Source organism: Symphalangus syndactylus, chromosome 9 (assembly GCF_028878055.3).
Source record: "Symphalangus syndactylus isolate Jambi chromosome 9, NHGRI_mSymSyn1-v2.1_pri, whole genome shotgun sequence".
NCBI lineage: Eukaryota > Metazoa > Chordata > Mammalia > Primates > Hylobatidae > Symphalangus > Symphalangus syndactylus.
The window spans coordinates 31710613-31737904 of NC_072431.2; the positions used below are offsets into that span (position 1 = coordinate 31710613).

General features: G+C 40.2%; 1 gene segment (V, D, J or C); it reads right to left on the minus strand.

The window, feature by feature from the left end:
- Positions 1-26941, minus strand: part of LOC129489379 (T cell receptor alpha chain constant-like) — a 221157-nt gene extending 194216 nt beyond the window's left edge. The window contains 2 exon segments of the C gene segment in view: positions 26443-26720; positions 26890-26941. Coding sequence covers positions 26443-26720; positions 26890-26941 — 330 coding nt within the window.
- Between the last annotated feature and the right edge of the window lie 351 nt (positions 26942-27292).

Sequence of the window (27292 nt, forward strand, 5' to 3'; positions counted from 1 at the left end):
TTAGCCACAATCCAAGTGTTCAATAGCTATATCTAGGTAATGGCTGTGTATTAGACAGCACAGCTAAAAGCTTTTCTATATTTCTATATATCTATATGTCTATATCTACGTCTATAGCTATATCTATAATGATACAGCTATACATAAAATTGTAATCCTCCCTCAACAAAAATCAAGTCATATGAAACTTAGTTTTAAAAGAAGAAATTTAATTTTGGAATAGTTTGGATTTATGGACAGGTTGTGAAGAGAGTACACAGAGTTCTCATAAATCCCTATCCAGTGTGGCTTCTTATTAACTTCTTACAGCAGCACATATGCCATAGTTAATGGACCAATATCAATACATTGTTATTAATTAAAGTTCATACTTTATTAGATTTACTTCAATTTTACCTAATTTTTTTTTTGTTCCAGAATTCTAGCCAGGATACCACATTACATTTAATCATGTCTTCTTAGACTCCTCTTTGTTGTGACAATTTCTCAGAGTTTCCTTGTTTTTGATGACCTTAACAGTTTAAAGAGATCCTTTTCAGTATTTTGTAGAATTTCCCTCAATTGGGATTTGTCTGATGATGTCCTCATGATTACACTGAGGTTATACATTTTTGAGAAGAAGATGCCATAGGTAGCATGCCATTTCTCCTCACATCATATCAAGGTTCATACTGTCAGCATGACTTACTACTGTTGACGTCAACCTTGATCACTTGACTGAGGCCATGTTTGTCAGATTTTACCACTGTAAAGTTGCTCTTTCTTACCCCTTTCCATACTGTGCTCTTTGGAAGGACATCACTGTGTATGGCCCACACTTGAGGAGGGAGTTACATTCTATCACTTTATGCTCCAAGTAAATTATTTGGAATTCTTCTGCATGGGAGATTTGTCTATTCTCCCCATTTATTTATTCAGTCATTTATTTATGCCAGTATTGACACATGATATTTGTTTTACACCTTGGATTATTACTCAATACTACTTTATTTTATTGCTCCAATTGTTCTGGCTTTAGCCAAAGGGAATGTTTCCAATTGGCTCTTACCTCTTTTTTACATACTCCCATCATTGTGAGTTTTTTTCTTTGTTTTTGAGCACTTGCTTACTTTCTGACACTGTAACTTTCTCCAGACCTATCTTGTATATTCCTTGTCCCAGCCCTAGAATCAGACATTTCTCCAGAGAGCTCTGATTTATTTTCTTGGAAAATGGGAGTACAAAGTGAGTTCTGGGACCTAGGCATGCTTGTTGCTACTGGAGTGTTATTGCTTTTCAGCTGGCAGAGCAAGAAAGCATATATATACACACTATATATATATATATATACTATATATATACTATATATATACACACACACACACACACACACTAACCCTAGTATATACCCATAGTACTATATGTGTGCATCTGTACTTACAATTTTGCCAAACATCAGTTTATAATGTCAGCAACTTTCTTCCAACCGACTAATATATTATGATTCACAAACATTTCTTCATGTCAACAAATATCCATAAATAACTTCCTTTGACAACAGCATTACATTATGTGGATGTGCTAAATTTTATTTTACCAAGTCACTATTGTTGGACGTTTAAACTGTTTATTTTTTATTTTAATTTTATTTTTATTTTTCTATTTTTATTTTTTGAGATGGAGTCCTGCTTGTCACCCAAGCTGGAGTGCAGTGGCGTGATCTCAGCTCACTGCAACCTCTGCCTCCCGAGTTCAAGTGATTCTCCAGCCTCAGCCTCCCGAATAGCTGGGATTACAGGCACATGACACCATGCCCAGCTAATTTTTGTATTTTTTAGTAGAGACAGGGTTTTGCCATGTTGGCCACGCTGGTCTCCAACTCTTGACCTCAGGTGATCTGGCCACCTCGGCCTCCCAGAGTGCTGGGAGTGTTGCCCCTCAGCCATCTGAGCAGGAGCCAAAAATATATGTTGTCTGGAAAAGATCTGTGGGTGTGTTTTTTTCTGATGGTCAGAACATCATTGAAATCCATGGTAGATGCACAAAGATCTTGACAAAATTATTTCAGCAAAAACACTACTGGCTTGGACTGAAAGGGATAGGAAGAGTACAAATGAAATGAAAGGAGGATGTAAGACCCCAACATTTCTACTGGCAGGAAGCAGGCTGATAAAACTACTCAACTGCAAACATTAAAGAAGAAGGATGATAGAGGGTGGTGCTAAGAGCCAAGAGGGTAGAGCTGAGTGTTGTGGGAAGTCAGGGACCCTGGATGGAGGGACTGGCTGAAGCCATGGCAGAAGAACATAAATTGTGAAGATTTCATGGACATTTTTCACTTCCCCAATCAATACTCTTATAATTTCCTATGCCCGTCTTTACTTTAATCTCTTAATCCCATCATCTTTGTAAACTGAGGATGTATGTTGCCTCAGGATCCTGTAATGATTGCGTTATCTGCACAGATTGTTTGTAGAGCATGTGTGTTTGAACAATATGAAATCTGGGCACCTAGAAAAGGAACAGTATAACAGCAATTTTCAGGGAACAAGGGAGATAACCATAGTCTGACTGCCTGCGGGGCTGGGTGGAAGAGAGTCATATTTCTCTTCTTGCAAAAGCAAATAAGAGAAATATCACTGAATTCTTTTTCTCAGCAAGGAGCAGCCCTGGGAAAAGAATGCACTCCCAGGGGAAGGCCTCTAAAATGGCCGCTCTGGGAGTGTCTGCCTTATGCAGTTGTAGATAAGGGATGAAATACGCCCTGGTCTCCTGCAGCTCCCCTAGGCTTGTTAGGATTGGGAAATTCCAGCCTGGCAAAATTCTAGTCAGACCGGTTCTCTGCTCTTGAACCCTGTTTCTTGTTAAGATGTTTATCAATGACAGCAAGTGCACAGTGGGACAGGGAACCTAATCTGTAATTCTAATTTTGCCCTGGCCTTGTGACCTTGCCCTGCCCATTTGCCTTGTGATATTTTATTGCCCTTGAAGCATGTGATCATATATTATCTCTGTGACCCACACACTATTCATACAACCCCCCCCTTTTGAAATCCATAATAAAAACTTGCTGGTTTTGAGGCTCAGGGGGCATCACAGAACCTGCCAACTTGTGATGTCACCCCCAGAGATCCAGCTGTAAAATTTCTTTCTTTTGTACTCTTTATCTTTATTTCTCAGACCAGCCAACACTTAGGGTAAATAGAAAAGAATCTACATTGAAATATTGGGGGCTGGTTTCCCCGATAGCTGAGATTAATCTTAGGCTCTAAAACCTAATCATTGAACTCCCAACATTTGCCCAGCTAGATTTTAGAACTGCTATGGACCAACGACTCTTTGTTATCTTCTTCCCCTCCTCCCTTCAAACCAATATGTCTATAGCTGTTATCCCATGCCTACCAGTTATGCCCGCTTCTTTTTTTTTTTTTTTTTTGAGATGGAGTCTCGCTCTGTCACCCAGGCTGGAGTGCAGTGGCGCAATCTCGGCTCACTGCAAGCTCCGCCTCCCAGGTTCACGCCATTCTCCTGCCTCAGCCTCTCCGAGTAGCTGGGACTACAGGCGCCCGCCACCACACCCAGCTAATTTTTTTTGTATTTTTTAGTAGAGACGGGGTTTCACCGTGGTCTCAATCTCCTGACCTCATGATCCGCCCGCCTCGGCCTCCCAAAGTGCTGGGATTACAAGCGTGAGCCACCGCGCCCAGCCTTATGCCTGTTTCAACATTGTATGATGGGTGTATTGGGGGCAGATCACTTGCCTCTTTAGTTTTACAGGTTGACAGAAGGAGAGAACTTATACCCCAGGAGCTGTACTTCACATATTATGCCCAGGACCTGTGTTTGAACTTAGCCATGATTTAAATGATAAAATTTTGACTTTGAGCTGAAGCTCTGTGGGATAAGATTCTTGAGACCTTTGGGGATATATGTGAATGTATTTTTGCAAGCGAGGGTAATGTGAGTCATTGGTGGTCAGACGGTGGACCTTGGTAGACAGATATATCCCTGCCTTCTGGTGTCTATGACTTTCTAAAATCTCCTCTCTTGGGTGTGAGATTGATTACAAGAAGTGTCCCATGGCAATTTTTGGAAGAGTCTACAGAAGGGATTGCTGACCAGGAACCATTTTAAACTACAAGTTAAAATGTTTGTAACTGGGAGTATTTGAGTAGGGGGACGAATATAAACAATTGTGTTAATCACAAAGATTAAATATTTTTTTACAAGGAGCAAGTGTAGTAGCAGAGACGAGAGCTCTGGCTTTTAACCTGTTCATGGGTGAGTGACCCACTTTGAACAACTGATAATAACAATGAACACATTACCACTTATATGTGTGAAAGTGTATAGAAAAACAACCATAAAACCTGGGGGTGAAGGGTTACAGATCAACTGAAACTATACAGTTTCCATATTAGGAGCATCTGAACTAGAAGCATGAATAATAGGTGGCTTCCTTTAGTGATCTTCATGAAAAGTAATAAGAGCTGAGATAGGTTTCTGATGAATATGTAAATAGTCAAAAGAATACTTACATAGACATGGAAAATTATGATTGAAGTGAAGGCAAGGAAGGGGGGAGAGTCAATGATGACATTAAGATTTCATTTTGATTTCTGAAAATAATGGTGTCATTAACAGAAATGCTGTAGAAACACAGAATAAGAAAATGACTGAGAGGAAATGTGAATAAGCCTCTATCACTTCTAGGTATTAGACTTGAAGATTTTGAAAATATTCTGTCTTTCTCATTTACTAACTGCAGTTACTTCAGGGTCTCTGAGCTTTTGCTCAGTAGAAATTGGGGTTTGTTTATCTCCCTGTAATTGGCCCTAAGGGAAGGCTTACTCTAGGAAGAGAATTGCCCCGTCCCCATCTATTATGGATTGAACTGTGTCCTAAAAATTCATATGCTGAAGCCCTAGCCCCCAATGTGACTGTATTTGAAGATATGGCTTTTAAAGAAGTAACTGAGATTAAATGAGGCCATAAGGGCAAGGTCTTAATCCAGTAGGATTTATGTCCTTATAAGAAGAGGGAGAGATACAAAGGATGCCTGTGCACAGAGAAAAGACCGAGTGAAGAGAGACAGAGAGAAGATGACAATTCACAAGCCAAGGAGAGAAGCCTCAGGAGAATCCAAGCCTGCTGACACCTCGATCATGGACTTCCTCCCTCCAAAAATGCGAGCAAAGAAACATCTGTGTAATATTCTCTAGTATTTTGTTATGGGAAATTAATACAGTACCCACCCAATGAAGCCCAAACTCGGGCTCCTGCTCAATTTCTCAGGATTTTTGTTTAGTTTACATATGTTCTTGAGGCCCTCTGAGTATGTGTTTATCTGAGATTGAGATGACAAATGCTGAGTCCTTCTTTTCTGGTATTGGGAGGGACTTTGATGCTCAGAGTCTGGAGGTTTTGTGTGACACATCTACCTGTATTTTAGGAAATATTTATCACTTGTATGGAAGTGAAAGCACTTCACTGTCCTTGTTTTCTTGATCCCTCTGACCTGATTTCTGGTGACCATGCCTTGATTTTGAACCTAATTTTGTCAGTATAAAGATATGGGGGAAGATAGGCATCATGTGTTTGTTATAATTCAAGACATTTTTTAAGAGGCTTAACTGACTGGGCATGGTGGCTCACACCTGTAATCATAATCCCAGCAGTTTGGGAGGCCAAGGCAGGTGGATCACCTTAGGTCAGGCGTTCAAGACCTCATGACCAGCCTGGCCAACATGGTGAAACCCAGTCTCTACTAAAAATACAAAAATTAGCTGGGTATGGTGGCATGCACCTGTAATCCCAGCTACTCGGGAGGCTAAGACAGGAGAATTGCTTGAACCTGGGAGGTGAAGGTTGCAGTGAGCTGAGATCATGCCACTGCACTCCAGCCTGGGTGACAGAGTGAGACTCTGTCTCAAGAAAAAAAAAAAAAAGAAAAAAAAGAAAAAAAAAGGGGGCTTAACTGATAACACAGCATTTTGTACTTCTAGCTTCATGGCATTTTATGATTGAAGAATATTTAGATGTACTGGAAGACCAACAATCTCTAGAGAGGGTCAGTAGCTTCTAAATGAATAAGGCAGTCCCTTTTTCTCTGCTTGCATAATGTGCCACCCATATCTTCTTCTTGACAACTTTTATTATAATTCTGTGTTTTTGTGCTAGGCATGTCAAGGATGTGAGTTCCCTGGGGGCAGGGATTATGCCTTATTCAAGTTTATACTATGGCACTGCCTATAATGTTTATCACATGGCAGATATACATGTTTTGAATGAATCATTGAAAGATTCCCTTAGCTCATCATCATCTCCTATATGCAAAGGCGGCTCTAGCCAATAGGAATTCCCATTATACAGACTCCTATTAGAGATTCCTAGCAGTGCTTCTAAGCTCTCAGAAATGGGTGTGGCAATTTTGCTGAGAAAGTGTTGATGAAAGCAACAGCTGCCAGAAAATGGTGTTTCCCAGAAGTTGCTATTGCCACTAGTGTGACTTATTCATCCTGTATTTCTTTCTCATTCTGGAATAATCCACCTGTCTCAGATCTGCATAGCACCTTGATCACACTGTAAGGTCAACCTTTACTAGGCATTTAATGATAGACCTGTTTTGTTTTAAATGTAGTGGTGCACAGATTTCCAAAGAATTTCCTTGAAGTTTGATAGAATTGCATAATAAAAAAAGGTTGACTTCATGTGATGTGACATCACATTAGTTTCTGTTCCCAGATTGTACTTTCAGCAATTAGTCCTGGAATTTTACTAAAATCTCCCAAGAAAAGTTAGAAAAAATGCCCTGGAATTTTGATATTTATACTCTCAAGCTGAATATAGGTTTTGATTTAAAAAGTGATAATTCTAGATGGAGACATTTATTCTTATGTTGGAGCTCTAACTCCAGGAAGGTGATAATGAGCTGCTGAGCTGAACAGTAATTTAGAGCCTGGGTGGTCATGAGAGGTTCCATTGCTACCAGACATCTGCTCATAAGTATCCAGAGTGCTGGTCAGTTAGCACAGCTCTCTAAAGTACCATTATAAAGAGAGACTTGGTGTTCGTGAATATCAACTAACTGTGCTTTATTCAGCAGAGAGTACAATTTCGCTAGGCAGACACAGTGCAAATGCACATCCTTATCTCAGGGAGAGTGAAAATGGAGGTGTGGTAGATGTGCACAAGTAAAAATGACATTCCCTATGGAGTAGTGTCAGCAAGGTGTGTCTGAATCAGGTTTTCTGGGTCATGTTAATTGATGTGTATATACCTCTGTTGAGTGGAACCTCATCTCTCCTTGTTTTGTGTTTTCAAGCACAGAAATATTCATTAGTGTAACAATTCGGACTTCTCTGTGCCCCTCACTTATTTCTCTCAGAAGAAGGAAAAGCATTTTCTGGCCGCCCGACTTAAATTGAACCCTTCAGCCTCTTATTTATTGCTTTCATGATACTCATCCTAACCTGCATATACATTGTTTATATATCTGTTTATCCTATCTTTCCTGTTATAATATAATAAAATCTGTTGTCAGGTATGTTTTTTCCTTAGCACTGTATATTTGGCATCTAACACAATGCCAAACACCTATCCACACCTATCCACACATAAATGCAATCTAAAGCAAAATGATTGCGATAAGGATTTAGAGTTGGCAAGGTGAACAAGATTGCCTTCTCCAGGGGTAGTACTAAAAAATGGGATAGAGAGTTGCTGAGGCAAATGGAATGGCCACCAAGAGATAAATGGAACAGTGTGGCAAAGCACAATGTGTTCTCAGAAAAAACAGTTTTAAGGGGACTCCTGGGATGGTTGTGAGTAGGAGAGAGACAGCTTGAAAGAATGGTCTGTTGCACTGGGCCATATGGTTTAGTGCAGGCAGGCAGTGTCCAGAGGTGCACGTATGTGAGGCCTGGGGGAGTGTAGTAAGGCCGGCTGTAGGAACAGCTGTCTGAGCTGCTTGTCCTGGCCCACCCTCCTTACCGAGTGATGTGGGAGGAGGAGGGAATGAAGTCAGAAATGTTCCATCTGAGACACATAGCCAAGGTGCACAGCTGGAGAAGCTGGCTTGGTTCCTGAGTTCCACTGGGAGACAAAGCTTAGACAGTAGGCTATTTTTTTTTTAATGTTTTGCTTTGTTTCCAGAAAATGCTATTTTTATCTGCTGCTCAGTTACCTCAGGTACTGGATTCAGGGAGGAGAATGCTTCTGAGAATAAGGCCTGGATACCATTACTTTCTTTTTTCCCTGAGCCCCTTCATGGGAATGTTTTTCCTAAAATAACCAGTAGTTTCCTCTCCAGACCACAGAGGTCCACTCGCCATTCCTATTTCCCAGCCTTTTCCTCGTGTGTTTTCAGATCTTTCCAGGATCCTGCAGCCTGGGCCATTTTTGACTGGCTTCTGGGTTTTTTTTGGTCTTTTGCTATCAGTCCATGCTCCATGCCTTCTCTGAGAGCACAGGAATATAGATCCCTGGCTGTAAGTGTGAGTTGATGAGGTTGATAAATTTGGCTTCTTTCTGGAAGTTCACTGGATAACATCCATTTGTTGAATAATCATTCTAATTACACAGGAGAATAAGATAAATCTCACACTGAGAGGCTGTTTGTAATATTTAGGTGTTAATCAACAACAAACAGTGTTCTTTCAGACAAAAATAAAATCACAGCTACTCTCTTCTGCACAGATATTGTTGATAGAACTGATGACCCTCTGAGCCTTGCTGGAACCTACAGGGAAGTGAACAGGGGCATCTCCTGACAGACTTGCTAGAGGATAGTCAGGAAGCCCTGGTGTCAGGCATCATTGGTTCAATTTCCCACACTTCCCTGAGTGGCCCTGCAATGAGTTCTGACAGCAACTGCCGGGAGGTGGCCATGCTTCACAGGTTAAGGGCACAGTCCTCCACAGGACTGCCCTCACTGCAAACATCAGCCACAAGTTCCGGGTCCCCAGGCAGCCTTTACTTCTGACTAGTTGGCTACAAATCTGGGAGTTCCCATGCTACCTCAGGCTTGATAGTTCCATAAAACAACACACAAAACTCAGGAAAGTGATCACGATCATAGTTTATTAGAGCAAAAGGATACAAATCAGAACCAACCAAAGGGAGAGAAGCATTGGGTGAAATCTGGGAGGGTTCTAAATGTGAAGCTTCTGGTTGTCCTCTCCCAGGGAGACCTGGGTGTGTTACCTCCTCGCAGCCATGTTGTGTGACAGAACTCACAGAGTGTTGCGGAGGATAGGAGCTCAACTGAGCCTTTGGTGTCCAGAGTTTTTCCTGGAGCTTTATCACACGCTGCCCACATGGCTGACCTTTAACCTCCAGCCCCTCCTGGAGGTTCTAGCTAAAGATCTCTGGTTCCTCCAGAGGTCAGAACTCACATGGCATGTTCCAAAGCCCCATCATATATCACGTTATTAGACTGACTGGTGGCCAAAGCCCTCAGGCAAACAAAGATACTCCTATCTGGCAGGACAATCCAGGAACTTAGGAATCACTGCCCAGTTGCTGAGGGCGAAGGCCAGATCTCTGTTTGGGAAAGTTAATTCTTCACAATACAGACCTAAACCACTAGCAGATATGACATTCCTCCATTCCCAAGGCCTCAGAGCCTGAGAGGAGACACAGTCCCAGGTTGGGGCCATCCCTGACTAGGAAAATAGAGCCCAGCATAGTCCAGACTGGAGCAAGCAGGCTGGGCTTCCACTCTTGAAAAGTCTCCCTTCTGTCTTGGATACTTGACAGACCATATACAGAGTTCCTGGAGCTATTTGGCATTGCTTCTCCGGAACAGGAAATGGAGTTTCTGGGAGGACTGGCGAACAGCAGATTTTGCCAAGGCTCTGTCTGTTGATTTTGTTTCCTTGCTTCCTCCTTTATACCTTCAGGCCTGTGACATTGACATTCTTAAGACGAATGCTTGGTATTTTCTCAGGGTGAATGAAAACTAGCTATTTAATTCATTGATTCAAAAATTATTTTCTTTCAGTGCATGCCCACTGTCTGCAGATATTGTGCTAAGTGCTGGAGATACTATAATAAATAAGAGAATAATGATCACTAATTGCACAACTGCTTCTGGTTTGGTAGGTCAAGAGCCACATAAGAGGATCTCTCACCAGAGAAAGTTCCCAGAAGAAGTGCTATCTAAGTTAAAACCTGATGGATGATTATGAGCAAATAGAGTATGAGTGTGTGTGTGTGTGTGCATGTGTGTGTGTGTTTGGTAGGGGCTGGTGAGTGGCAGGATGCTCCTTAGAGGAAGTACCAGGAAGAGAAAATAAATGTGAGAAGGGTCAGAGGTTATCTGTGGGCCCTGGACTAACTGTGTTGATGGATTGCCCAAGCACAGGCTTTGCCAAAGACCTGGAACCCCTGCTCCTTTCCCACAGAGATCTTCCTGAAGGAGACCCTTGAGGCGGGGCCTGGCTCCTCCCTCATAGGCTGACGTGGGGCCACTCTCTGTTTCTAGATATGAGTCCCATACCACAATCTTCACATAACTTCCTGTACCCTGGTGCTGAACTTCTACCCACACCGACTTAATTCTTTATTTGCATAAACCCTCGCTCTCTGAGGTCATTTAAAGTTTCTCCCATGAAGGCTTTCTGAAGGATAACTACAGACAACAGAAATGTGTCTACTGTGTTAGGGTACTATTATACTTATTGGTATCATAAAAGGTGCACCCATTTTATTTAATAAGTCCCTTGGTTGTAAAGCATTTTCTTGTTGGTTGAGTTATTTCCTCATCATCTCATATGTGTTTTATTTCATCAACAGAAGTCTCAGCTCAGTATAACCAGGACCTTTGTTCTACAACCCTATTTCTGTATTTTTTTTTTTTAAGATGGATAATCATTAAGCATACTTAGACGATACCTTTTCCAGGCTAATACACATTTATCTAATATATTCTTTCTAATGACTGCATAACAATCATGATATTGTACATTAGTTGCTATCTCTGGGTCAGAAATTGAGGTGGGATTCAACCGAATGTTTTCAGCCTTGGCTAGATTCTCATGCATCTGAGGTCAACTGTCACTCAGTTTTAGGTCAGCTTTGCTGATCTTCAGCTGTCTCACATGTCCAGGGCCTCAGGCTGATGTGGTTCTGTTTCATATGGTCTCTTTTCTTCCAGAAGGTTAGCCTAGGTTTATTCAAGTGGAAAAAAGCCGAGGTCCAAGAGAGCAGGTGACAGAGTGCAAAGACTCTTGAGGTGAGGGCTCAGAACTTGCACAGTTGTCACTTCTGCCACATTCTATCGATCCACATAAGTTACAAGGCCAACTGAGATTCAAGGGATGGGGAAATAGATGTCACCTGTTCAGAGAGGAGCTGGAAAGTCATGTTGCTCTATTGAACTGTTAAACATTCTTATTTATTTATAAATGCTCTTACTTTTTAGGACATAACCAGGTCTGTTATAAAAGGACAAGAGCTTAGATTATTCTCAGTTGGCCATTAGTCCAGTGATGTTTATGACCTAGGGTAGGTCAGAAGCTGAGTCCTCAGCACCTCTAGTTCCTAGAATAAAATTGTTCTCATGTCATACTGAGAACAAATTCTGGCAGAACTCTCCCATAACTATTGCTTTCCAAGAAGGCTTTTCCTGCCTTTCATGAAGAGCATTAGAATCAGTTTTCTTATTTTTAATTTTTACACAGGTGAAATCTATACATTTAAAAAAAACAATGGAGAGGTTTGAAAATGCTAAGATACAGGACCAAGACACTCCCATCTCTTCATGACATTTTATGTGACATAAATTTAATTCAATTAATTTATCAAGAATTTTTCTACAGCAAGACAGTGCTAAATGCTGCTGTTGCTGGTGAAGTATGCATAGGATGAAGTTCCTGGGGGAGAAGATTTAGAGCCTTGTATAGTTTATGTGTTGCTGTGTTCTATAAGGACTCTAAGAATCCACATGTATACCAGGCATTACCTATAGATTGAGTAAGCAACAGCAATAGCAGCAATTATAGCTAATATTTGTTGAGTGCTTTCACTGTGCCAGGCACTGTGATAAGTTTAAATATATACATGCATATATTATGTTTAGTTAAAAAAACTGAAAGCAAATTTATTTAAAAGTGTTACTGTGTTCATAGTACTTTGTTAATCAATGGATGTTAAAAATCCATTACTATCTGCAAAATTTTTGGCTTTAAAAAGTACGTCCCCGTATTCGGAAAAGTTGGGATCCATCCACCAATAGATAGAACACAAGACAAAACACCCCTCAGTGAGGTTTAACGCAAGACTGAAAATGAGGAGTGGATCTCAGGATAAGAATCAATAATTCAGCTATTTGAACATCAATCTTATTGTCAGTTTCTGGCCTGTAACCTGACCCTTTCTCACAGTCTTCAGCTTTTGTGCCCATTTTGAGTTCCCAGGCCAGGTAGGAAGAGTGGGCATCCTTCTGGGAAGTCTTCATGCACAGAGGCCTCTCTGGAGACTGCTTGCTGGGTGTCTGTGACTCGCTCAGTTCTTTGAGAGTTCTTAGGGACCTCCACAGAGGGTTTAGGGAGGGGTGGGCAGGAGTTAAGAACCAAGCCGAAGGTGAGTGTGAGGGAGAAGGGACACATCTGAGCATCTGCTAACCACCATTCCCAGTCAAAACACAGGCCTGCTCGTAGCACTGTGCCTCCCTCATTTCTCCTTTCCTGTTTGATCACCTGCAAGCCCTGGACTGCAGGCCAGGACATCAGCCAAGGAGTCCCGGGCCTAGGAGCCCTCAGCCACACCCTCTGTGTCTCATCCCTCATGGAGTCAGAGGGTTTGGGAAGAGGGCACATTACATTGCTCTACACAGGTTAAGATGAAAAGGGAGTGATCCTGATTTTTACCTATCATCACGATCGTACTCTCAGAGTATTGTTAAGAGTTACTTGTTGAAAACATGGTAAATACGAAATACTTTTGAAAATTATCCTTGATATAACTATTGAAAATGAAACAAGACATATTTCCCTCTTTTATGGATTTTCAAGTGCTCATGAAGTTGAGAAAACACCAAATAAATCTGAAAGTAAGTTGAATGCTGTCAGACAGGAGATATTGTTGTCATTTAAAATAGACATATTGCATTGTATTTTAAAGTAACTCTGTTAGAGTCATCTTGTTTTCTAAAATTCATTTTTACAATGAAGAGTGCCTTTAGCTATGTTCTCGATTTTAGTAGAATCTGCAGAGTCCTTTTATATTGACGCAGTAAATTACACCTAAATCAGCAATGCGACATTTAGCTGTTTACTAACTGGTGAGTCACGAAGTGGTGAGTCAGAACAGCCTCCCATGGTAAACACAGTTCGCAATGACAATGAATAACCACAGTGTGCTCCAACAAACATCTAACCAGTGAGGTTTCTGTAGCAAACATTCCTAGAAAACAGTCCTTTGGAACCATTAGGATAAAATTTTCCATATTATAGGGAAGCTCTTCACTCCTTTTAGTTAATACGTGAGCAGAAAACTTTGTCACCATAAGCTACAGAATATGGATGTGGCTTACATTTTATGTTAATGGGCATGTAACTATTCATTAAATGCTTCTTTTATCTACCTGTATCCAAAAAATAGGTAGTACTAATTGAACACTGGCTCTGTGCCAGGCACTGTTTTATGTGCATATAAATATTACCTTATATTTTCCTCTATGGCAACCCTATTATTTAATACCTATTATTTAATATCCCATTTTTAAAAAAAGACTGAAGTTATGATTAACCGGAGTAGTTTGTTCAAGGTCACAGAGCTGAAATGTGAAGAATCTGAACCCAGGGAGTCTGGCCCTAGAGACTGTGCTTTTTACCTCTGTCCTGTACTGTTCTTTTGTTTCACCAAACAAAGGTTTATTGTTAACCCATGATTTTCAGTCTCAAAAGTCCTTGTGTCAATAACTTTCTAAAATGTCTTTCAAAACGTACATGGTATTTAGTTTTAACTTGACTTTTAATCAGGGATGAATCAAAGATACTTTGGGCTCATAAAAAATTCATTTCCACAAAGAGCTGTTGGGAGAAAGTAAACATCTGTTCAGTGAGCCTTTATTTTGAAATTTCGAGAATATGTGCAGGCTGGGCCTTTTCAACACTTCACTGAAACATAACTCAGTGTGATGAGATCAACAAGCGACTTACATTTTAGTAGGTGACAATAGGGAATAAAAAAAGACTCAATTTTTCTGTTGAGCAATTCTGACTTGCGCTTGGTGACACCTGCTGATTGATGATCTCCTGCTTGCATGGGTCAATTCACCGAGAGAATCAACACAGATGTGTACAAGCAATGTAGGGAGTGGGGTGTCCATTCTCTTTTGAAGCAATCCCATTTTGGGGTTAGATTTATAATGTTTGTGTTTTTTTATTTTATTTTATTGGCAACAGTGGCTCCTGTAAGGTTTCTAAGAAAGTGCAGAATGAATGCCGGTCCTTGAAAGTCAATTGTTCAGAAATTCCAAAACATATGCTGGTCAATGGGTTTGATGTCAAAACAGAAATGATTGATAGAGAGGAGGACATTTCCTAAGACAGCAGCATGCAGTCTAACTCTTTTGAGTGCCCTTGAGGGAGACCAATTTGCAAGGCTGGTATTTACTATTTCATTTGACTTGGCTGTGGCATTTACATAGTAATGGTTTCAGTTTAACTTGGGAATGTTATTTTAAATCCTATACATGCTGCATATAAAAGTGTCTAAATGAGTTATCTTATGTGCTTACTGTTTCTCAATGTTTGTTTGCATGCCTATTTGAAGCTGCTGTTTGCCAATCACTGCCTTCATTGTAATATACTGTCATCAAGGTCCCCTAACAGAGAATGTGGTCCTCTGGTACCTCTAGTGACAGACTCCCATATTTGAGGGTTACACCAAGGTCCATACTAATCCAAGCTATTTTTTAGAGCAAGTATCCAGGTGAGTGGTTTTCAGTTGTGATGTTTTGGTCCTGGAAACAGCACACAGCCCTAGTTAGGCCTGAGGGGATATGTAATACACGTGAATGTCATTTGTCATTTGTGTAGGGGCAGAGGAATGCTTGAGCATTGCTATCTGGTGAATAGAGATGTAGCGGGTAAATGTTTTGTAATTTACTCAGATGTTCAATCCAGGACAGCTTTATTTTCTATAACAGCCTAATTTCTAACTGTGGTAACCACTTTGCCTGGTGTCGGAAAGCTTGCTTTAAGTAAATACAGGGTTTTCTCAGTAAAATCATGACTTTCTAAGTCAATTCAGGATGTCCTCCGTCAGTTCAGGTTTCCTCCTCGCCATCTTTGGGGTGGAGTGTAGAGGCCTTAAATGGTGGTCTGGCATTGGTTGGGGACACCTGGCCCATACTGGCATCTGTTGGGGTGCAGTGCTTAGGCTCCAGTCTGGGACATTATTGTTTCTATGTCCTGATGTCTGAGTCCCTGTAGGTCTCTGGCTGTTAATCTACATGCTCTGCATCCTTTTTATTATAATATTGACACCCATCCAGGTCCACTAAGTCTCTCTCTGTTAATTTCTATGCTTTTTGTGTGCATGTAAAAATTCAACTACTCTAATTCCAATCTGACAGAATGGGGCTGTCTCGGGCTCTCTGGGCCTATTGGCACTACTGCACAGCTGTCTCTGCCCTGGTGGAAACTTGCAGGATATTGTCACTCAGTCTTTCTGAGAGGAATTAGTTGTCAATCTCCTCTAATTTCAGATTCCTAACATCCTATTTGGGGGCTAAAAATTGCCTCCTCCCACCCCACTGCTGGCAGGGTATGTGGAGATGGGCACAGAGATCTTCACTGATGTCTTGCTTTCTTGCTTTTGTCTCCATCACCCCAGAAATTCCCAGAAACTAAGAAATTTGCATTAAATCGGGGGTTGCATAATTGGTTTTTGTATTCACATATATTCTAAGAGAAATTTTTGAGGCATAGATTTATTTTTAAACTCAGAAGTCATAACCCAAACTCAAAATCCTTTTTTTCCATTCTATTGTCTCCAGAGGAATTTCCAAATTTATCCTTTCTTCTTTTGTGTTCATTGTGAACTCCCTTTTCCAATACAGGAAGGAGACCAGGACTTCTTGAGCTACTGGCCTAACATGAGAACGATAACAAAGCAAAAAAGTATTTTCAGAAATAAAATACACATCTCTTTGTTGCTGGAAAGGGGTCCCAATCCAGACCCCAAGAGAGGGTTCTTGGATCTCATGCAAGAAAGAATTCAGGGTGAGTCCATAGAGTAAAGTGAAAGAAAGTTTATTAAGAAAGTAGAGGAATGAAAGTATGGCTACTCCATAGACAGAGCATCCTTGAGGGCTGCTGATTGCCCATTTTTATGGTTATTTCTTGATTATATGCACTAAACAAGGGGTAGATTATTCATGCCTCCCCTTTTTAGATAGGGTAACTTCCTGACATTGCCATGGCATTTGTAAACTGTCATGGCACTGGTGGGAGTGTAGCAATAAGGACGACCAGAGGTCACTCTTGTTGCCATCTTGGTTTTGGTGGATTTTAGCAGGCTTCTTTACTGCAACTTGTTTTATCAGCAAGGTCTTTATTACCTGTATCTTGTGTCAATCTCCTGTCTCATCCTGTGACCAAGAATGCATTAGCCTCCTGGGAATGCAGCCCAGTAGGCCTCAGCCTCATTTTACTCAGCCCCTATTCAAGATGGAGTTGCTGTGGTTCAAATGCCTCTGACATGTTCATATAATGTTAAGATAACCAGTCTACTAACATCTTTCTATAAGATCAGAGAGAAATTTCAAGTGATTGCCTTCTGAGAAGCTATATGGGGCATTGGTTAAGAGCATGAGCTATGGAGTTACATGGTTTGGATTCAAATTTTGGGAGTGTGCCATAGGGCAAAGTATTTAACCTCCTTCTGCCTCAGCTTCTACAAACTTGGCTAATAACCAGAGTTGTTATGAGAATTAAATTAGTTAATATATGTAGAACACTCAGAACAGAAACCAGTTAGTAGTAAGAACTAGACAATTACTAATTATTATTATTGTTAGGTGTTGCCAGCCCATGTGTTAGAAATATTTTAACGTGATGATCTCATATATGCATATGTTCTAGGCAACACATGTAATCATTGAAACGTAGGCATTTAATTACCTTGTGACTTGCCTACTTTATTGCCAGTTGACTTGCCTACTTTTAACTTTTAAAAAACTTTCTTGATATACTTGATTCGCTATTTAGGCATTATATGAACAAAACTTCTTTTATTCATATAGATTTGCTCAATACAAAATGTAGCTACCCAGAGTTAGCCAAACTGCAAGGTTAAGGGCATAGACCTCCAGACTAAATCTATGTAAGACTTCTGCCCCCAACTGTAAGCAGCTAGGACTCAATTACAAAGGGGAGATAAGTTCATGCAAGACCACTCTCACTACTGGCACCAATGGCAAGGTTGGGTATTTCCTAAATCAGATTCCATAATTCACTAGAATGACTCATAGAACTCATTGAAACCTAGTATACATGCAATTCGTTTATTACAGAGAAAGGATACATTAAAAGCAGTCAAGGGATGAGATGCATAGGGCAGAGTCTGGTAGGGTTCCAAATGTGAAACTTGACTGTCCTCAGGGATGAGTTACCCTCCCAGCATCAGGGCGTGATAATACCCATGGAATATTGCCAGTCTGGAAAACTCAGCTGAGCTTTGGTGTCCCGAGTTTTTATTGGGGCTTCATTATATTCATTATATTGGATGACTGATAGCCTGTGTGGTTGAACTCAGTCTCTAGGTTGTGACTCAAACCCTCCACTCTAAGTTATATGGTTGGTCTTTCTGGCATGGCCAGCCCCCATCCTGAGACCATTGAGTGTGGCCAGCCTCTCAATGAGTCATCCTGATAGCAGAAACTATTAAGTGTGGTCCAAGGACCCCACCATCAATTATAAAGACATGCCAACAATTCAGGAAATTCCGAGCCTTCAGATGTTATCTCCCAGGAACTGAGACAAAGACCAGACCTGACTTTGGGTAAGGCTACATGTTATTAGATCTGACTTTGGGTAAGGCTACACATTAGTAGAAGAATCAGCAAATTCCAGTGTCAGAAATCTAAGTGTTCCCATTGTCCCACGGTGCTTGGCTCACTCTGATCTGTCACCTCAGCCTGGAACCTCAAGTTTGGAAGTGATTGGTCTAATGCTGCTGCTGTGCCCACTGTGTATACAAGCATCCTCTGCAGTTTTCCATGTTGATACCTGCTTTTATGTGAATTCTCTTTTTGAAGTCTTCATTTTTTATCTCCACTCATATTGGACTACAGCCTCAGTTCCAAAAGCACTGCTTCATATGTTTTCAATCCTCTCCAGTCAGTGTTTGAATTAATGGGATTGTCACTAGGAATATCTACACTTGAGGGACAGCCCAACACAAAGTAAGATACATGTCTGATGGCTCAGATTCATTCATTCATCACTATTTGTCATACTCCTTTGTGCCAGGCACTATTCTGAACACAGAGCATTTAGTGGAACTTAGAGGTTAATAGGAAGGACAGATATTATACAAATAATCACACAGAAATACATAGAAATTACAGGGCTCTTTAAAACAGTAACACGAGGGGAACAAATTTAGGTTGAGGGTCAGAGAAGTGTTCATTGAGGAAGAGACATTTCATCAAGACTTAAAGAAGGATAAATATTAGTCAAGCGACTGGAAACCGTGATTTGATTTGAACTGGTAAGAACAACATCATGTGAGCTCTAAGTTTAGTTTGCACTGCTTCCCCACTCCTGTGAAATGAGGAAAATATTTCTTAACTAAACTAGAAATTCAATGGCCCTTTTAATCCAAGGTCCTTACTAGCTTTGAAGGTTAGAAAGAAACCTAGTGAAGTAATGAAGAAACATTCCAAGAGACACTTTTGGAGAGTTTTCAGTATATCTCATGCCTGTGTCTGCAGCAACTGGAGGCTCTTTTCTATCTTTTAGGATTTCCAAGCAAAGGAACCAGAAATCACTATAAACATGAACTCATCCTCATTGAAATAAGCCAAGTGTACTGCAGTGAAAAAGTTAGCCAGGTCTGATACTCAGCTTAAAGGATGCTGGAATGAAAGCTGTGGTGGGTCTCAGACTAAACATGTGAGAGGTCTGTGTGCTAAGGGACAAGAAAGAAAGGAAATCGCTTTACCTAGTGTAAGCAGATCAGGATTTGGGGAGGCAGAAGGCCCATAGAATCATTGGGCAGATTGGAGAAAAAAATTCTAGGCTCGACTTCCAGGAGTGATGCCCAGAACCACCCATCCATCAGCCTCGTAAGAAGGCTGCAGTCCTATCCCTATGCCAGCTGCCTCCAGTGCTGCCAGCAACAGAATATGCAGCCAAACGGGCCCAAACAGGAAGTTACTGCTCCTGGCCCAATCAAGAAGATGCTGCTGCTGCCTAACCCAGACCATGTGGCCTCCACTGCCCCTAAACCAAGAAAAGGGATGCCCCTGCCTAGCCTGTTCCTCAGATGGCTCATCTCCCAATCAAATACTTGGCTGAATACAGGTCTGCACCCTGGCTGCAAGGGAGCCTGGAAAATGTAGTTAGCAAGGCAGTAGTCACAGCACTTGGAAGGATAAATGTGGAGATGGTGTTTGAATCCTTTCTGGAAGTCATTAATGACAGTTGTTCACTAAAAAAGAATGCCTGGAGAGACACAACAGTAATTATAGGGATAACAGAAATGTTCTTAAGAATTAGGAGTCCTCAGCCCTAGAAGATGAAAAATGAGATGAAATACGTGAAAGCATTTAAATGGTCACAACAGATAAGGAAATGAACTTTATAACAGTAGAAACTGAGGTTTGAAGTTGGTGAAAGTATAAAGACTTTATATCATGCAAAGCCACATTCGTACAGGTGTCAGCATAGTTTGAATTTATCATACTTTGACATTATATGTAAATGAGTTCAGGAATGAGAAATAAAAACTAGTTTTTAAGGGTAATTACATTACTGACAACAGAAAAAAAACCCCTAGGTTTACCAAAAACTTTGGTCATGTCATATGGGTGATACTTATTCTTGTCTTTCCTTTTTTTTTTTTTATTTTTTTGAGACAAAGTCTTGCCCTGTCGCTCAGGCTGGAGTGCAGTGACGTAATCTCCACTCACTGCAACCTTTGCCTCCCATGTTCAAGTGATTCTCCTGCCTCAGCCTCTGGAATAGCTGCAATTACAGGTATGTGCCACCACACCCAACTACTTTTTTGTATTTTTAGTAGAGACAGGGTTTCATCATGTTAGTCAAGCTGGTCTTGAACTCCTGACCTCAGGTAATCCGCCCGCCTCTGCCTCCTAAAGTGCCAGAATTACAGACATGAGCCACCGCACCTGGTCTCCTGCCTTTACTCTTTAACTAAGCCAGACAGGCTGTTCATATATTGTTTCCTCAATATGTGAAATGATTCTTTGTTTGAAAATGGACAATGATAAGTGACTAGAGCCAGAGAAAATGAAATGTATGAAATATTAATTAAAGAATTAAGAAATATTTGGCTAAGCAATAAACTCTTTTCTAAATTCTAGACATACTTGAAGAGGCCCTCTTTCCTTTAATCTTTTTGAATGGTTATTCCCCGCTGCCTCCACCCGCCCTCGGGTAGTTTCCACACACGTGCGCAGATGAGCGTTCTGCTGAATACTTGAGGGCACCCTCGGCAGATCTCTAGGTCCTCTCTGTGCCCCTCTTTCCTCTTGCGTATTCTGTCTTATGAACTTTAGCTGCCTTAGTCTTCTCTGTCTCAGCTCCATTGCCTCAACTCAGGGAGCCTACCAGGTTCTGCCTCAGTTTCCTCTCTTTGTGCTGTGGCCTAGAAACTCTCTCAAGGCAATAAGCTATTGCAATGTTAGGGCTCGCCTCATTTGCTTCCCATCTTTCAGGATCATGGTCGTTTATTGCTGGATGTACCGTGTTTTGGAAATTGTTGATTTATGTCATTTGTCTGGAGCTTTCTCAGTTGCTGTTGTTTCAAGTGGAAGGGTAAATCTGGTCCCTGTTATTTCGGCGTGGCTGGAAGCAGAAGTTTAGATAAAATGATTTTTATTGGTTGTATCCATTAGACAAATGTGCCCCCAGTTTTTAAATCAACTCCTTTGTTAGACATTGGGGTTTCTTTTCCTTCTCCACTCATTTAAATAAAGCTCTCATCAACATTTAAAAAAACGAATCTTTGTGCGTACTTGATTGTTTTTTTAAGAATGAAGAAATTTCTAGAAGTGAAATTACAGGGTCAGAGTGCAAGGACTGTGATGTATATTGCCATATAATTTTCAGTTCCTATGAAGTAGTTTTCTGTACGGGGAAGTGGACCCTGGGAACAGCTTTTGCCACCAGTAGGATCCAAGGGAGTAAATCATCTGGTGGTCCTGTGGTCTGTCCTTGCCTCTAGGTCTCGGTTTGTCAAGTCAGTGTATATTAATGGGTCCTAATCTATAGAGGTCTTTCTCTACTCGTCTCTTGGACTCAACATCCTTTCACAGGCAGTGATGAAGGAGGTTTTCTGCCTGTTTTTCTATGCTTGGCTTGAATCTGGCAGGATCTGGAGTAGCAGAAAATTTCTGGCAGATTCAAGTTTTCCCATCAACTTCCTTTGGACATGCAGCTTTATCTGCTCAAATCCATTTTGATTTTAATTCCCAGTTGTGGGACCACCTCTTTCCTGATCTCAAATTCTGTTCTATATTACTGAATAGGTTTAGTACCAAGCTTTAGCATTCTTGCTGTCTTACATTATTGAACTTTAATGGCACAGCTCTGAGCTAAGAATGGAGCTTTAAAATATGAGTTTGTAAAAATACAAACCAGTACTATATTATCATGTACCTTAAATTAAGTTTTTAAATAATCCACACAATGTGTTAGTTAAAACACCTGCTGATAGTGCCTAGAATTGCAGCTCTGCACTATTAGCCATCGCAAGTACTCAACCCATCTCAAAGGAAAATAAATAAAAATAAAATAAATCAAAGAGAATGCAAAGATCAGGCAATTTAATGTCGTTGTTTTTCAGGGGAAATGAGGGGGACTGAGGGTGAATATTTAATCTGAGGTTGAAGAGAATATTTCATACTTATTAGCATTTCAAAAGAAATGTTCACATTGTAGATGATTATAGTTGTAATCATGTATAAAAATTTATATATACAGTAACATGACATCACTGGGTTGGTCATTTCCTAGAATGTTTTCTTCTCAATCTACTAAAGAAACATTTTCTTCTAAAAATGTTTAATTTTATAATGAAATCACCTAGAAAATTTTCATCACTTAATAGATATGGAGCATGTGTATTTTATATACTTTGTACACTGAATGGTGAGTACTATCACTGGTATTTCTGATTACAAAGGTATTGCCAAATTAGAATGTAAAATTCAAATAAGATTCAAATTCAAATACAAAGTTTGGCCAGTGGTGAAAATAGCATTAGTTTAAGAAAGTGGTAGAATAGAACATACATTTTGAGAAATAGACAGCTGAGAAAAATGTTGACCAATGACCAAATGAATAAAAACTTTTCTTGGAGAGAGGATGAACACTGGGGGATAGTTTGGCTCAGTAAGGTGAGAAATGCATGTTTCTGGGGGATGTTGGAAAGCAAGCTCTTTGGAGATTCTAAAAACTGATTTTAGACACAGGAGAGTATTTAGATAAGCTGAGTGATGGGAAGGTTGCAAAGCCACAATAATAAGGACAACCAGGTGTGTGGGTAGTGATTTGGCGCTGACTGAATTGCATAGCAGTGTGGATAAGTATGGGAGTGAAAATGTTGTCTTGGAGTATATTAGGATAATATTTCTTGTCCATTTAATTCCATATATATATATAATTCCTTGATAATAATAATTTTTATTTAAAATTTTTCACTTTTTAAAAGGTATTCATTTTCATGATCTAATTCAGATTAAATCATGATTTCTTTTGATAAAGGTAGAGTGTGTATTATTATCCTAATTTTCCAGGTTATAAACTGAAGCTGAAAGTGGGGATGTGACTTCAGAGTTACACTACCCAGTTAGCTGCAAAACTGGGACTAAGACTCCAGTGCTTTTTCTACTAAATCGTACAAAGACGCCTTTTAACACAAATCCGAAATAACTATTATATTCACTTATTCTTCCAAAAGCCACTTCTTGGCCTACTTCTAGATATCAGAATTGGGCTGGTTGCAAAAGAAATGTCAAAGATGAAGAAACACAAGCCGATGTCCTCACAGACCTTACATTCTCAGTGAGGCAAAAAAATCAAGTAAGCAAACAAAGAGGCAACACACAAGGGCATAGAAAGAAAGTCAGCAAGACTAAGTCACTTCTGATGAAAAAGAAGAAATGTAATTCCACACAATTTTTTTTCTTCCGTTTACTATTGTTAAATACAGTGCTAATCCCTTTGTGGATACAAAAATGAACAAAACTCAGCCCTTGACATCTAGAAACTCTCATTATCAGAGCAGATGACAAAGCAGCATAGATCATTGAGAGCGCTCCTGGCTCCAGGCACTATGCTAAGTACTAGGGACACTGTAATGACCAAGGCATGGTTCCTGCCCTCATGGAGTTTGCAGTCTATCAATTTCACCAGCTACCTGATTAATGGAAGTGAGGCTTGAAGTCAGAAACACTGGGCCAGACTGAGTTTCTCTGGAGAGACTTCTAGTGGTTCCCATATCAGCTGGGAGCTGGTGCCTGGTAAGTGCTCTCTAAGCACCTACTGAAGTGCTGAAGGCCAGATACAGGAGAGGGGAAACTGACCAAGACAGTGGTTTCTACTAGTTCATTCATTTGACTACAGGAGGGCATTGACTTCCACCAGAAACAACTTGAATTGCTGGCTTTGGCACCTGAGATTCTTTCTGTGATCATAGTGTCCACACAGTAAACTCTGAGGATGCTAAGAAAATTGAGACCAAGAAGTCTGTCTCTGTGAATAATCTTGTCAACTCTATGAGGAAACTTTTACCCATGTTTATGTTTTCTTGATTTTTACTTGTGCATTTATTAGATGGAAAAATGACTTGGCTTTCAGGAAAGACCAGTGGACTCTCAGATGAGGAAGATTTTTTATTTTATTTCATAATAACAGTTTTTTGTTTTGTTTTGTTTTCCCTCTCTGTTAGGGCCAGCATCTCCTGTATCTTCTCTCTGTCTCACCCTGTAATTCCACTTGGACCCTCCAATCTCAGCACTCTTTCTTTCAAGAAAGTGACACAGGTGTGTCCAGTACTTCTTAAAAACAGGAAGCCAGGAACATGTATCATTGATAGAGAAGCTGTGGTCAGTAGTCACTGGAACAGCTACACAGGCCAGTATCTAGGGCTTTTGAAGGGGATAAGGCACTACTGAGAGCAGACGGGCAGGGTTGTGTCTTCTGGCTCTGTGTCCTCTCTATTCATAGGGAGAAAAGGCATGTCTTAGCTTATATTCCCTTAAAAGCTGAGACTGAGATAAAGGTTTGCCTGCAGGGCATTTTTGGGAAGTGATCTCATGGAACAGGAGTGAGGGATCAAGGGAGCAAATTTGGGTAGTGGAGAAAGCCAGTGCAATGGTGCATAATGGAGCTGGCCACCATGTGCATGACTGGTGCCTGATCCTGACATGACCTTCTGAAGAGTCGTTTGGAATATGCCTCAGACTTTTCCTCCTGCAGGGCATGGGGGAGGGCTGGAACCATTAATTCATTTGTTTCTCTCATTGTTCAAAAGTGAGCCCAAGAGTGTTGCTTTCTCCTTTCTCTTTCTCCTTCTTCTTCCTCTCCCGTTTTTCTCTCTACTATTTGTCTTTGGGAAATAAAGATATGAGATCCAAAATGCAAGAATGCCAACTTGGGAGAGTGGTGCTAAAATTTCTAGAATCACATTTATGCTTGTAGAGCAATCAGTTCACATAGGGAAACCAATGGAGGTCAAGGGAAAGGGAATCTTGAGGGGAAAAAAAGAAATTAAGGTGCTTGAAGCATTTGAGAGAAATTATTAATAAATATTTTTAAGGCTGTGTTGAAGAACTTAGAAAAAATAGCACATTGACATAGAATAAATGAAAAAAATGTAACTATTAACTAAGAAAATATGTTGTACCGGAAAGGAAATACACTCATAGTTGTCATTTTGGTTGGACAGTGGCAATATTCATGTGGTCATAACCATATATGCACTGACTGTCTATTTAACCCCAGCTTATGATACGTATAACTATGTTGAGAAGGTGAGAGTAGTGGCATGCTGCCATAGAAGGAAGTCAACAGATAATGCTTAATAATGATAAATCAAGAGTATATACATATTAATTAGAAATTGCTAGAATGGATTTGAATTGGAAGGTGGGGGTAGAGCATGGTATTTCTGTTTTCTTGATGGGCTAAGGAAGGAACAGACCTTTATAATACTATTGGCTTTTTAGATATGTGCAGGTAGTATTTTGATTTAAAAAACTTTTGATTTTAAAAAAGAATGTAGCTATAATTTAATATATATGATTGATGTTGTTGAGTAATAAGAACAATTATAATCATAAAACTTGTTTTGATATAAGAATTCCACTGGGATTGGGAATAATAATGTAAAGAATCCTTGGGGGATATAAAGAACCATTGATTTAGATACACTGGGTTTGATATTTTGCTTCATGAATTTCCACAAATGCAAATTTCCATTAGAGATCTCCACATGAAAACTTAGAACCTGTCCTTTTTTCCAAAGAAGTCACTGAGCTTCCTCAGAAGCATTCCTTAGCAGTCTTTCATTTCCACACCACAAACCAAACCATAGAGTCATACTTCTATTACGTTTTCTACAGCTACTCTCTGTTTTTCTTAACACTATTAAAAAGCCAAGTGATGAACATCATTAGGAAAGAATCTAAAAACTAAAATTATTATAAGGTGCTTATTATTTATATTCCACATACTTCTTCAATGATCTGTGGTATTAACCCATAGTGAGTATTAGCAAACTCATAGCGCATCTAAAACTAATACTAATAATTGATACCCCTTATGTAACACTATGTGCCAGGAAATGTGTCAAGCCCTTTGTGCATATTACCTCATGTAATCCCCACAATTGGGGTTAGATACTATGGTTAACACTGTTTCCTTTTTATAGTTGAGGGAAAACTGAAGCACAGAGAAGTTAAGTAACTTGGTCAAGATCATCCAGTTAATAAGTAGCATAATCAGGATTTTTATACCCTGTATATTTTACTTCCAAGGTAAAAATCACATATTGTCTGGTTAACACACTTGGTGATGACGTTGTAGAGAAGAGAGATGGTCTAGAAGGGGAAAATATTATATTTTAAAAACGTAAACATTTTACATCATCTGACCAAGGATAGAGACAGACAAGTCCGAAAGACAGGAGTAAGAAATGATGCCTCAACTTTAGAGTTTAGGTACAGGCTCCAGGTGCCTGGGGAACACTGTGTCTCACAGCACAGATGTAGATGGCAGAGTCTCTGGGCTGAGAGGCTGTGATGTGCAGGGAGCTGTGCTTTTCCTGTATGTTTATTGTGGCCATTAATCTTCCATTCTTCTTCTTCCCTGAGCTCAGCATAAACAAGGAAACAATGCCTCCTCCTTGATGCTGTTGCAGCCATTGTAAGGTGTTTATTCCTATCGAGTAACTGCAGTTGATTGTGATAAATTCTCCTTCCTGGGCAGTCAGGTCCTGAGGACTCTGCTCCACTTCATTTTTGGCGTCACTTACACCTGTTCTCAAAGACATCATCAGATACAGACTATTACAATTATTGGAACATTTATACACATTTCTTTACACATTTTCAGGAGGGCACTCCAGATTAATCACTTGGAGTCCCTTCTCTCCCCTCCCCAGAATTTTGAAAAATATCTCATGTCCTGAAACTCCCCAACTTACAGCTTAGCTGAAGCCACAAAATAGCCAACAAAAATTGCCGGATCTTCACCATTATGACTGCAGCAGAAGTTCACACATGTCTCTGTTGGAGGATTTCGGAATATATGTTGGACAAAGGAGTCCTTTATTTTTAAAACGTCTCTGTATTTACTTTAGAAATCAAAGGGGATTCTCAGCCCATCAGAAGCAGCAGAAATGCACACTTAAGAACATTTACAGTTTTACCTGCAAAGTGAGTATCTGTGATGTTTTAAATGTAACACCCACATTGCCACCTAGTGGCATGAGGTGTAGACATTTATTATGCAGGTCAAATACTTGAGCCCAGGAGTTTGAGGATACAGTGAGATATGATCATGTTACTCTACTCTAGCCGGGGCAACAGAGCAAGACCCTGTCTCTA